Source organism: Oncorhynchus keta, chromosome 30, assembly GCF_023373465.1.
Source record: "Oncorhynchus keta strain PuntledgeMale-10-30-2019 chromosome 30, Oket_V2, whole genome shotgun sequence".
Classification (NCBI taxonomy): domain Eukaryota; kingdom Metazoa; phylum Chordata; class Actinopteri; order Salmoniformes; family Salmonidae; genus Oncorhynchus; species Oncorhynchus keta.
In genome coordinates, this window is record NC_068450.1 from 15,497,630 (window position 1) to 15,510,457 (window position 12,828).

A 12,828-nucleotide genomic window follows, 5' to 3' on the forward strand; every position below is an offset into this window, starting at 1 on the left:
CAGGCGTCAGGTCATTCTACACACCCGTTGCTGACAGGCGTCAGGCCATTCTACACACCCGTTGCTGACAGGCGTCAGGTCATTCTACACACCCGTTGCTGACAGGCGTCAGGCCATTCTACACACCCGTTGCTGACAGGCGTCAGGTCATTCTACACACCCGTTGCTGACAGGCGTCAGGCCATTCTACACACCCGTTGCTGACAGGCGTCAGGCCATTCTACACACCCGTTGCTGACAATAAGAACATTTTACTGCCAATGTTTCTCCGTAGACAAACATCGGCCTTAGAATGGCCTTACTGAAGAGATCAGTGACTTTCAATGTGGCACCGTCATAGGATGCCACCATTCCAACAAGTCAGTTCCTACAATTTCTGCCCTGCTAGAGCTGCCCCGGTCAACTGTAAGTGCTGTTCTTGTGAAGTGGGAATGTCTAGGAGCATCAACGGCTCAGCTGCTAGGTGGTATGCCACACAAGCTCACAAAACAGGACCGGCGAGTGCTGAAGCAAGTAGCGTGTAAAAATCATCTGTCCTCGGTTGCAACACTCACTACGGAGTTCCAAACTGCCTCTGGAGGCAACGTCAACACAATAACTGTTCGTTGGAGACTTCATGAAAGGGGTTTCCATGGCCGAGCAGCCGCACACAAGCCTAAGATCACCATGCACAATGCCAAGCGTCAGCTGGAGTGGTGTAAAGCTCGCTGCCATTGGACGCTGGAGCAGTGTAAATGCGTTCTCTGGAGTCCTACGGACTAATCTGGGTTTGGTGGATTCCAGAAGAACGCTACCTGCCCGAATGCATAGTGCCAACTGTAAAGTTTGGCGGAGGAGGAATAATCGTCTGGGGCTACAGCATACAATGAAATTCTAGACGATTATGTGCTTCCAACATTGTGCCAACAGTTTGGGGAAGATCCTTTACTGTTTCAGCATGACAATGGCCCTGTGTACAAAGTGAGGTCCATAGAGAAATAGTTTGTTGAGATCGGTGTGGAAGATCTTGACTTGCCTGCACAGAGCCCTGACCTCAACCCCATCGAACACCTTTGGGATGAATTGTAATGCCGACTGTCAGACATCACTAATGTCTGACAGCAGAGGGAAAGTGTATAGACCAATGTCACAGTCCTAGCTAGGCTACTAAAATGTTGCAGTCTGGCTTCGGTTTTTAAAGCATGACAATGAACAACCAAAAAACAAAACCTGCAACAAAAAAACATGCAAATACATTTGAGTTGTAGCCTAGGCCAGCTACTCAACTAGATCTACAAGACATTTGAGTTGTAGCCTAGGCCAGCTACTCAACTAGTTCTACAAGACATTTGAGTTGTAGCCTAGGCCAGCTACTCAACTAGGTCTACAAGACATTTGAGTTGTAGCCTAGGCCAGCTACTCAACTAGGTCTACAAGACATTTTGAGTTGTAGCCTAGGCCAGCTACTCAACTAGGTCTACAAGACATTTGAGTTGTAGCCTAGGCCAGCTACTCAACTAGGTCTACAAGACATTTAGAGTTGTAGCCTAGGCCAGCTACTCAACTAGGTCTACAAGACATTTTGAGTTGTAGCCTAGGCCAGCTACTCAACTAGGCCTACAAGACATTTGAGTTGTAGCCTAGGCCAGCTACTCAACTAGGTCTACAAGACATTTGAGTTGTAGCCTAGGCCAGCTACTCAACGAGGCCTACAAGACATTTGAGTTGTAGCCTAGGCCAGCTACTCAACTAGGTCTACAAGACATTTGAGTTGTAGCCTAGGCCAGCTACTCAACTAGATCTACAAGACATTTGAGTTGTAGCCTAGGCCAGCTACTCAACTAGGTCTACAAGACATTTGAGTTGTAGCCTAGGCCAGCTACTCAACTAGGCCTACAAGACATTTGAGTTGTAGCCTAGGCCAGCTACTCAACTAGGTCTACAAGACATTTGAGTTGTAGCCTAGGCCAGCTACTCAACGAGGCCTACAAGACATTTGAGTTGTAGCCTAGGCCAGCTACTCAACTAGGTCTACAAGACATTTGAGTTGTAGCCTAGGCCAGCTACTCAACTAGATCTACAAGACATTTGAGTTGTAGCCTAGGCCAGCTACTCAACTAGGTCTACAAGACATTTGAGTTGTAGCCTAGGCCAGCTACTCAACTAGGTCTACAAGACATTTGAGTTGTAGCCTAGGCCAGCTACTCAACAAGACATTTGAGTTGTAGCCTAGGCCAGCTACTCAACTAGGTGTACAAGACATTTTAGTTGTAGCCTAGGCCTGCTACTCAACTAGATCTACAAGACATTTTCAGTTCACCATACAGCAATGCTGCATTCAATAATATAATATAATATATGCCATTTAGCAGACGCTTTTATCCAAAGCGACTTACAGTCATGTGTGCATACATTCTACGTATGGGTGGTCCCGGGAATCGAACCCACTACCCTGGCGTTACAAGCGCCATGCTCTACCAACTGAGCTACTGGTGATCCATTCAGTGGGTTCCAGGGTCACTCCAGAGCCTTTCCGTTCACATTCACACTTCTGGGCCAGACTACACTCAATCATAGGACCTGCTGAAGAGATGAGTCTTCAGTAAAGATTTAAAGGTTGAGACCGAGTCTGCGTCTCTCACATGGATAGACAGACCATTCCATAAAAATGGAGCTCTATAGGAGAAAGCCATGCCTCCAGCTGTTTGCTTAGAAATTCTAGGGATAACTAGGAGGACTGCTTTTTGTGACCGTAGCGTACGTGTAGGTATGTACGACAGGACCAAATCGGAGAGATACATAGAAGCAAGCCCATTTAATGCCTTGAAATCAGTATAACCTTGAAATCAGCCCTAGCCTTAACAGGAAGCCAGTGTAGAGAGGCTACAAAATACAAAATTAATCCCAAGCGTTACTAATAAACTTTTCCAAACAAGTCAAACAACATTTATAATCAAACCTTCGGTACCCTAATATGTAAATAAACAATCAAATTTAAGAATCGTTATTGTCTTTACCGGAGAAATATACCAAAGAACGCACTTTCTTCCACGCGCTTGGAAACACTACAGCCAAAATGGGAGCCATCTAGAAAAACTACAATTTCTGGCTCCTTTTTCCAAAATCCAGCATGAAACTCTTTCTAAAGACTGTTGACATCTAGTGGAAGCCCTAGGAACTGCAATCTGGGAGGATTTCACCTTATAATAAAAGTGACAGCCATTGAAAACAGTGGTAGGCTGAATTTTTTTGGGAGGGGAGTGGTTTGTCCTCAGGATTTTGCCTGCCATATCAGTTCTGTTATACTCACAGACATAATTTGAACAGTTTTAGAAACATTAGAGGGTTTTCTATCCAAATCTACCGATAATATGCATATCCTAACTTCTGGGCCTGAGTAATAGGCAGTTTACTTTGGGCATGCTTTTCATCTGGACGTGCAAATACTTCCCCCTACCCAAGAAAGGTTAAAGAAGAGAAAGAGAGAGAGAGAGGCGCTAAGCTCCATTTTTACAAGACCCGGGCCAAGCCACAGCCTCTGAAGACCGGACCAAGCCACAGCCTCTGAAGACCGGGCCAAGCCACAGCCTCTGAAGACCGGGACAAGCCACAGCCTCTGAAGACCGGGCCAAGCTACAGCCTTTGAAGACCGGGACAGGCCACAGCCTCTGAAGACCGGGCCAAGCCACAGCCTCTGAAGACCGGGACAAGCCACAGCCTCTGAAGACCGGGCCAAGCTACACCCTTTGAAGAACGGGCCAAGCTACAGCCTCCGAAGACCGGGCCAAGCCACAGCCTTTGAAGACCGGGACAAGCCACAGCCTCTGAAGACCGGGCCAAGCTACAGGCTTTGAAGACCGGGCCAAGCCACAGCCTCTGAAGACCGGGCCAAGCTACAGCCTTTGAAGACCGGGCCAAGCCACAGCCTCTGAAGACCAGACCAGGCCAAGCCACAGCCTCCGAAGACCGGGCCAAGCCACAGCCTCCGAAGACCGGGCCAAGCCACAGCCTCTGAAGACCGGGACAAGCCACAGTTTCCGAAGACCAGGCCAAGCCACAGCCTCCGAAGACCGGGACAAGCCACAGCCTCCGAAGACCAGGTCAAGCCACAGCCTCCGAAGACCGGGACAAGCCACAGCCTCCGAAGACCGGGCCAAGCCACAGCCTCTGAAGTCCGGGACAAGCCACAGCCTCCGAAGACCGGGACAAGCTGCAGCCTCTGAAGCCTGGGCCAAGCTACAGCCTTTGAAGACCGGGCCAAGCCACAGCCTCTGAAGACCGGGACAAGCTACAGCCTCCGAAGACAAGGCCAAGCCACAGCCTCTGAAGACCAGACCAGGCCAAGCCACAGCCTCCGAAGACCGGGCCAAGCTACAGGCTTTGAAGACCGGGCCAAGCCACAGCCTCTGAAGACCGGGACAAGCTGCAGCCTCTGAAGCCCGCGCCAAGCTACAGCCTTTGAAGACCGGGCCAAGCCACAGCCTCTGAAGACCGGGACAAGCTACAGCCTCCGAAGACAAGGCCAAGCCACAGCCTCTGAAGACCAGACCAGGCCAAGCCACAGCCTCCGAATACCGGGCCAAGCCACAGCCTCCGAAGACCGGGCCAAGCCACAGGCTCCGAAGACCAGGCCACGCCACAGCCTCCGAAGACCGGGACAAGCCACAGCCTCCGAAGACCAGGCCAAGCCACAGCCTCCGAAGACCGGGACAAGCCGAAGCCTCCGAATACCGGGCCAAGCCACAGCCTCTGAAGTCCGGGACAAGCCACAGCCTCCGAAGACCGAGACAAGCCACAGGCTCCGAAGATCGGGACAAGCCACAGCCTCCGAAGACCTGGCCAAGCCACAGCCTCCAACGACCGGGCCAAGCACAGCCTCTGAAGACCGGGCCAAGCCACAGCCTCTGAAGCCCGGGCCAAGCCACAGCCTCCGAAGACCAGGCCTTCAAGCCACAGGCTCCGAAGACCAGGCCAAGCCACAGCCTCCGAAGACCGGGACAAGCCACAGCCTCCGAAGACCAGGCCAAGCCACAGCCTCCGAAGACCGGGACAAGCCACAGCCTCCGAATACCGGGCCAAGCCACAGCCTCTGAAGTCCGGGACAAGCCACAGCCTCCGAAGACCGAGACAAGCCACAGCCTCCGAAGATCGGGACAAGCCACAGCCTCCGAAGACCTGGCCAAGCCACAGCCTCCAACGACCGGGCCAAGCACAGCCTCTGAAGACCGGGCCAAGCCACAGCCTCTGAAGCCCGGGCCAAGCCACAGCCTCCGAAGTCCGGGCCAAGCCACAGCCTCCGAAGACCGGGCCAAGCCACAGCCTCCGAAGACCGGGCCAAGCCACAGCCTCCGAAGACCGGGACAAGCCACAGCCTCTGAAGACCGGGACAAGCCACAGCCTCTGGAGACCGGGACAAGCCACAGCCTCCGAAGACCAGGCCAAGCCACAGCCTCCGAAGACCGGGCCAAGCCACAGCCTCTGAAGACCGAGACAAGCCAAAAGCATAATTTGCAGTCGGGGAGGGCCAATCATAACTGAGGAATTAAGTAGTACTGTGTGGCTTAAAGTCACAGAAAGCCTGTAGCTACTGGTGGAAAAATAATTTCCAATCCATGAATTTCATAATTCTCTGTGTGTGTGTGTGTGTGTGTGTGTGTGTGTGTGTGTGTGTGTGTGTGTGTGTGTGTGTGTGTGTGTGTGTGTGTGTGTGTGTGTGTGTGTGTGTGTGTGTGTGTGTACAGCTTGCCATGTCCAAAATGGCAGCCTATTCCCTACTTAGTGCACTTCTTTTTGGAAGGGCTCTAGTCAAAAGTAGTGCACTCTATAGGGAATAGGTTGCCATTTGGGACTTAAAAAAACAATCTTTATGATCTTCAGTCTCCTAATGAGAAATAAACAAGAAGTGTCAGCCTCTCCTGTTCAGTCCATTAACCCTTCTGTTACAGCGTGTTGTGGATCCTGAACTGTATTGAGACAGAGAGGAGCGGAATGATGACGACATTTAATCAATCTTAATGGTCCAATTACACAGACAGCTTACGTAGTACTGCATAGCAATGGTTGACGCTTCACCGGCAGTTACCTAGCAACAAGAGAGGTTACATACAGAGCACATTGCAGAATAGCTGTACTCATACAGCAATGACTACATTAAACTGGAATAAATGTGTCACTTTTTTTTGCTGTTAACTACATTGTGACTTTAAAAGAGGGGATTTTGTGTGTGTGTGTGTGTGTGTGTGTGTGTGTGTGTGTGTGTGTGTGTGTGTGTGTGTGTGTGTGTGTGTGTGTGTGTGTGTGTGTGTGTGTGTGTGTGTGTGTGTGTGTGTGTGTGTGTGTGTGTGTGTGTGTGTGTGTGTGTGTGTGTGTGTCTGTGTCTGTGTCTGTGTCTGTGTGTGTCTGTGTGCGGGTGTGTTTATGCATGCAAGTGTGTGCATAGCCTATATATAGTCTGTTAGTGTGCCCTCGAGGTCAGATAGGCTAACGTGCTGATATTTCCATAGGGAATCATTTAAATCGACCAGTTTTCCTAGGAATGGTTTCCACTAATCATAGAACATCCATCAATTTAAATTAATTCATTAATGGAGGGTGGAGGGAGGGAGCATTAGAAAAAGGGAGAGAGAGAGTTGGAGGGAGGGAGCATTAGAAAAAGGGAGAGAGAGAGAGATAGAGATGGAGGGAGAGAGCATTAGAAAAAGGGAGAAAGAGAGATGGAGGGAGAGAGCATTAGAAAAAGGGAGAGAGAGAGTTGGAGGGAGGGAGCATTAGAAAAAGGGAGAGAGAGAGTTGGAGGGAGGGAGCATTAGAAAAAGGGAGAGAGAGAGTTGGAGGGAGGGAGCATTAGAAAAAGGGAGAGAGAGAGTTGGAGGGAGGGAGCATTAGAAAAAGGGAGAGAGAGAGAGAGATGGAGGGAGGGAGCATTAGAAAAAGGGAGAGAGAGAGAGAGATGGAGGGCACATGAGAGGAAGAGAGCAAGATTTGTGACCTGTTGCCACAAGAAAAGGGCAACCAAACACCATTGTAAATACAACCTATATTTATGTTTATTTATTTTCCTTTTTGTACTTTGTAACTATTTGCACATCGTTTCAACACGGTATATATACATAATACGACATTTGAAATGTCTTTATTGTTTTGTAACTTTTGTGAGTGTAATGTTTACTGTTCATTTTTATTGTTAATTTCACTTCTGTATATTATCTACTTCACTTGCTTTGGCAATGTTACCATATGTTTTCCATGCCAATAAAGCCCCTTAAATTGAATTTGAGAGAGAGAGAGAGGGAGAGAGAGAGAGAGAGAGATGGAGACAACATTAGAGAGAGAAGAAGAGAAAGGGAGAGAGAGAGAGATGGAGGGAACATTAGAGAGAGAAGAAGAGAAAGGGGGAGAGAAAGAGAGATGGAGGGAACATTAGAGAGAGAAGAAGAGAAAGGGGGAGAGAAAGAGAGAGAGAGAGAGAAAGAGAGATGGAGGGAACATTAGAGAGAGAGAGAGACGGCAATGAAGAGTAAACTCTGCTGTTAGTGACCGACGCCCTTCAGGCTTGATTTAATACACTCAACCACAACTACATATCCATATCTTTATCTACCCCCCGACCTGTCCCCCCGACTGGACCAACTACCTGGCCGGCCGGACCTAAAGAGTGAGAAAAGGGAAGGAGAGGAGAGGAGAAGGTGTAAGGGGAAGAGGGGAGGGATTTAAAAAAATATTGTGTTATTGACTGTACGCTTGTTTATTCCATGTGTAACTCTGTGTTGTTTTTGTCGCACTGCTTTGCTTTATCTTTGCCAGGTCGCAGTTGCAAATGAGAACTTGTTCTCAACTAGCCTACCTGGTTAAATAAAGGTGTTCTCAACTAGCCTACCTGATTAAATAAATGTGTTCTCAACTAGCCTACCTGGTTAAATAAAGGTGTTCTCAACTAGCCCACCTGGTTAAATAAAGGTGTTCTCAACTAGCCTACCTGGTTAAATAAAGGTGTTCTCAACTAGCCTACCTGGTTAAATAAAGGTGTTCTCAACTAGCCTACCTGGTTAAATAAAGGTGTTCTCAACTAGCCTACCTGGTTAAATAAAGGTGTTCTCAACTAGCCTACCTGGATAAATAAAGGTGTTCTCAACTAGCCTACCTGGTTAAATAAATGTGTTCTCAACTAGCCTACCTGGTTAAATAAAGGTGTTCTCAACTAGCCCACCTGGTTAAATAAAGGTGTTCTCAACTAGCCTACCTGGTTAAATAAAGGTGTTCTCAACTAGCCTACCTGGTTAAATAAAGGTGTTCTCAACTAGCCTACCTGGTTAAATAAAGGTGTTCTCAACTAGCCTACCTGGTTAAATAAAGGTGTTCTCAACTAGCCTACCTGGATAAATAAAGGTGTTCTCAACTAGCCCACCTGGTTAAATAAAGGTGTTCTCAACTAGCCTACCTGGTTAAATAAAGGTGTTCTCAACTAGCCTACCTGGTTAAATAAAGGTGTTCTCAACTAGCCTACCTGGTTAAATAAAGGTTACATTTTTTTATATAAAAAAGAGGGGGTGTTTGGGGAGTGAGAAGGGGGATTCATTTTTTAAATGTTTTTATTTATTTCACCAGGTGAAAATACAATATTTCTGGTTATGGAAAACATATTTCACAGCGGTTTAGATGACACAATGATTTTCTACACAATACTTGCTTGTTTTATCACATTAACTGAAATTAAAATGTAACTATTAGAATTTTAGCAACCAGGAAATGGCTGAGCGATTTCTGCACAGTGCATCTTTAAGTTAAGGTTTGGGATAGGGTTAAAATAACAACCACAACAACAACAACAACACCATGAGTGTCCACAACGTTCTAGCAAAACACAAGCCTACTTGATGGTAATAGTGCTCACCGTTGCCCCTATGGGCGGGTTTCAAAGGCATCTCTCCTCGGGACATGGACGGATGTCCAATTTTGAAGTGAATCTTGAGCGACCTGGCTGCAAATGGGACCACCACACACACACAGACAAACATGCACGCATACACACACACACACACACACACACACACACACATTGGGGGATTATAAAGGGAAGTGTGTGTATGTGAGGGGGGGTCCCACTGGTGATTGATATTAGATCTAGAAAGACCCGGCACCAACGGCATCTCAACTTCATCTAGTGGTCATCATCTCTCTCTCTCTCTCTCTCTCTCTCTCTCTCTCTCTCTCTCTCTCTCTCTCTCTCTCTCTCTCTCTCTCTCTGTTTCCCTCTCTCCCTCTGTTTCCCTCTCTCCCTCTGTTTCCCTCTCTCGCTCTGTTTCCCTCTCTCCCTCTGTTTCCCTCTCTCGCTCTGTTTCCCTCTCTGCCTCTGTTTCCCTCTCTCTCTCTGTTTCCCTTTCTCTCTCTGTTTCCCTCTCTCTCTGTTTCCCTTTCTCTCTCTGTTTCCCTCTCTCTCTCTGTTTCCCTTTCTTTCTCTCTCTCTCTCTCTCTCTCTCTCTCTCTCTCTCTCTCTCTCTCTCTCTCTCTCTCTCTCTCTCTCTCTCTCTCTCTCTCTCTCTCTCTCTCTCTGTTTCCCTCTCTCCCTCTGTTTCCCTCTCTCCCTCTGTTTCCCTCTCTCCCTCTGTTTCCCTCTCTCGCTCTGTTTCCCTCTCTCCCTCTGTTTCCCTCTCTCGCTCTGTTTCCCTCTCTGCCTCTGTTTCCCTCTCTCTCTCTGTTTCCCTTTCTCTCTCTGTTTCCCTCTCTCTCTGTTTCCCTTTCTCTCTCTGTTTCCCTCTCTCTCTCTGTTTCCCTTTCTCTCTTTCTGTTTCCCTCTCTCTCTCTGTTTCTCTCTCTCTGTTTCCCTCTCTCTCTGTTTCCCTCTCTCTCTCTGTTTCCCTCTCTATCTCTGTTTCCCTTTCTCTCTCTGTTTCCCTCTCTCTCTCTGTTTCCCTCTCTCCCTCTGTTTCCCTCTCTCTCTGTTTCTCTCTCTCTGTTTCCCTCTCTCGCTCTGTTTCCCTCTCTCTCTCTGTTTCCCTCTCTCTCTCTCTGTTCCCCTTTCTCTCTCTCTTTCCCTTTCTCTCTCTGTTTCCCTCTCTCTTCTCTGTTTCCCTCTCTCCCTCTGTTTCCCTCTCTCTCTCTGTTTCTCTCTCTCTGTTTCTCTCTCTCTGTTTCCCTCTCTCTCTCTGTTTCCCTCTCTCTCTCTGTTTCCCTCTCTCTCTCTGTTTCCCTCTCTCTCTCTGTTTCCCCTCTCTCTCTCTCTCTCTCTCTCTCTCTCTCTCTCTCTCTCTCTCTCTCTCTCTCTCTCTCTCTCTCTCTCTCTCTCTCTCTCTCTCTCGCACTCTCTCTCTCTCTGTTTCCCTCTCTCCCTCTGTTTCCCTCTCTCGCTCTGTTTCCCTCTCTCGCTCTGCTTCCCTCTCTCGCTGTTTCCCTCTCTCTCTCTGTTTCCCTCTCTCACTCTGTTTCCCTCTCTCTCTCTGTTTCCCTTTCTCTCTCTGTTTCCCTTTCTCTCTCTGTTTCCCTCTCTCTCTGTTTCCCTCTCTCTCCCTGTTTCCCTCTCTCCCTCTGTTTCCCTCTCTCTCTCTGTTTCTCTCTCTCTCTCTGTTTCCCTCTCTCTCTATGTTTCCCTCTCTCTCTGTTTCCCTCTCTCTCTCTGTTTCCCTCTCTCTCTGTTTCCCTCTCTCTCTCTCTGTTTCCCTCTCGCTCTGTTTCCCTTTCTCTCTCTGTTTCCCTTTCTCTCTCTGTTTCCCTCTCTCTCTGTTTCCCTCTCTCTCCCTGTTTCCCTCTCTCCCTCTGTTTCCCTCTCTCTCTCTGTTTCTCTCTCTCACTCTGTTTCCCTCTCTTTGTCTGTTTCCCTCTCTCTCTGTTTCCCTCTCTCTCTCTGTTTCCCTTTCTCTCTCTGTTTCCCCCTCTCTCTGTTTCCCTCTCTCTCCCTGTTTCCCTCTCTCCCTCTGTTTCCCTCTCTCTCTCTGTTTCTCTCTCTCACTCTGTTTCCCTCTCTCTCTCTGTATCTCTCTCTCCCTCTGTTTCCCTCTCTCTCACTCTGTTTCCCTCTCTCTCTCTGTTTCCCCCTCTCTCTCTCTGTTTCCCTCTCTCTCTCTCTGTTTCCCTCTCTGTCTTTCTCTATTTATTTCCTCCCTCCCTCTCACTCCTTTCTTTTCCTTCCTGTCTCAGTCTCTCTCTCTGCCCCACTTCCCTGATCCTTATCTGTCATTCTCAGTCTCTCCCTCCCACCCTCATCACTCTCTCCCCTCAATGTATTATCTATCTCCTGATGTCTATAGGCCTTCAACTTGAACATGTATTACCTAAATCAGTGAGCCCATTCCTTACTGTCATTCGGGAAAAACCTGGAACTGTACAATGTCATTCCTAATTCATGATTTTCTAACTGACCATTGCCAGTAGGCTGCACTGTGACGGTTGGAGTAAACGTCACAGCGAGCGTTGAAAACGTGTTTGCCGCGTGTAGTTTTGAAGATCCAGGCTGCGGCAATCTGTACTGGGAGGAGCTGGTACTAAAGCGGCGCGTCAGTACCAGCGGCAGGAATACTGCCGAGTCCAAATGCGCATTAGAGTTCCTTCTGTTCGAGGAGAGAGACGATGAGGACTTTGCTTGGTGAACGAAAGGAAGGAAGAACGCGAAGTGGTACTCAACCGAGGAGGCTGGCAGAGAAACGGTGGAATGATTTTAGCCAGTCAGGCTTGACGCATAATCCTACCCCCGCCCCAGCCACACTGTTCGTTGGAGAGAGTCTTGCCTGCTTCAACTCAAATCCTCACCAGAGGAGATTTACAGAGGACTGCTGTCTGATTCACACGCCCGCATACCTGGGAAAGGCAATGTCCTTGACCCATTCCACTGCAGGGTAGAGGAGGTGGCACTATATGAAGACATTTTGTCCATTAGAAATGACATAGGCTATTTTCGTCTTTTTTTTGTAAAGACACAATTGGATAGCTGTCATTCCACTATTTAATGCGCACCGAGACTTGGAAGGAAGTTGCCAATATGGCTCTTTGATCATTCCGTTATAGCTACCGGAGAGTTGGGGTCATGATGACAGCGCTCCCGCTGGTCTCGCCGCCCGCCTGCTGCTGATGGTAACGTCTAGGATGTCTTTTAACGGTCTCAGGATCCAGAACCAACCAATTTATCAATGGAGGAGGAGACTGACAACCCCAAGATCAACAACAGCTTCCTACGCGACCACAACTATGCCACAGAAGGTATGCATCGAAAAACAAGCTAGACTATTCTTCACCACATACGTCCACTGCTCTGTTTATTTCATAGAGTATGTAGGGTAGCCTACACCGCTTGTACTTTAAAGAAGGCCGAGTATTCCGCATATCGGTCATGATGAGAGATGTATTGATTTATTCCCATCAGAAGAATACTTCGTGTAATTATAGTGTCCCGACCCGGACACTTATCGATCTTGCGTGGTGTCATGTAGACTACCGATTGTTTCGGATGCGCATTTATGGAGAGTGGCGGTCTACTGGTCTGGCCTACTCCCTACCCACTGGGCCCAAACTGGTTGAATCAATGTTGTTTCCACATCATTTCAAATGAATTACTTTGAACCAACGTGGAATAGACGTAACAGTCTGTGCCCAGAGGGGAGTCTCTCCTGCTCCATATTTAGGAACTGATAGAACCGATCTAGATATCTGTTCCACTGACTGGCCTGACTGAATGAATGAATGGGCTATGAATGGTACGTGAAGCGCCTTGAATGAGGGGGGTATCTGTGAGGTTGGATCATTCTAGGAAGTGTGACTGGATTCAGCACCATGGACAGAGTACAGCCTCCTACAGTGCTGTATTTTATCCCAGTGCCTGGCTGTGTCTGCCTCTCTCTGTCTGGCTAATTGATTAGTCCAGTG

At 48.3% G+C, this 12,828-nt stretch overlaps 1 protein-coding gene across 2 annotated transcripts in view; it reads left to right on the top strand.

The window, feature by feature from the left end:
• Positions 1 to 12,828, top strand: part of LOC118377448 (serine/threonine-protein phosphatase 2A 55 kDa regulatory subunit B beta isoform-like) — a 64,019-nt gene that overhangs the window by 9,616 nt on the left and 41,575 nt on the right. The window contains exon 1 of one of the 2 annotated variants that reach the window (XM_052487811.1): positions 11,454 to 12,165. The exons of the other annotated variant lie outside the window; for it this stretch is intronic. Coding sequence (XP_052343771.1) covers positions 12,096 to 12,165 — 70 coding nt within the window. The 5' untranslated portion in view covers positions 11,454 to 12,095. Of the gene's footprint in view, positions 1 to 11,453; positions 12,166 to 12,828 lie in introns of those variants that run through there. 2 annotated transcript variants of the gene reach the window in all.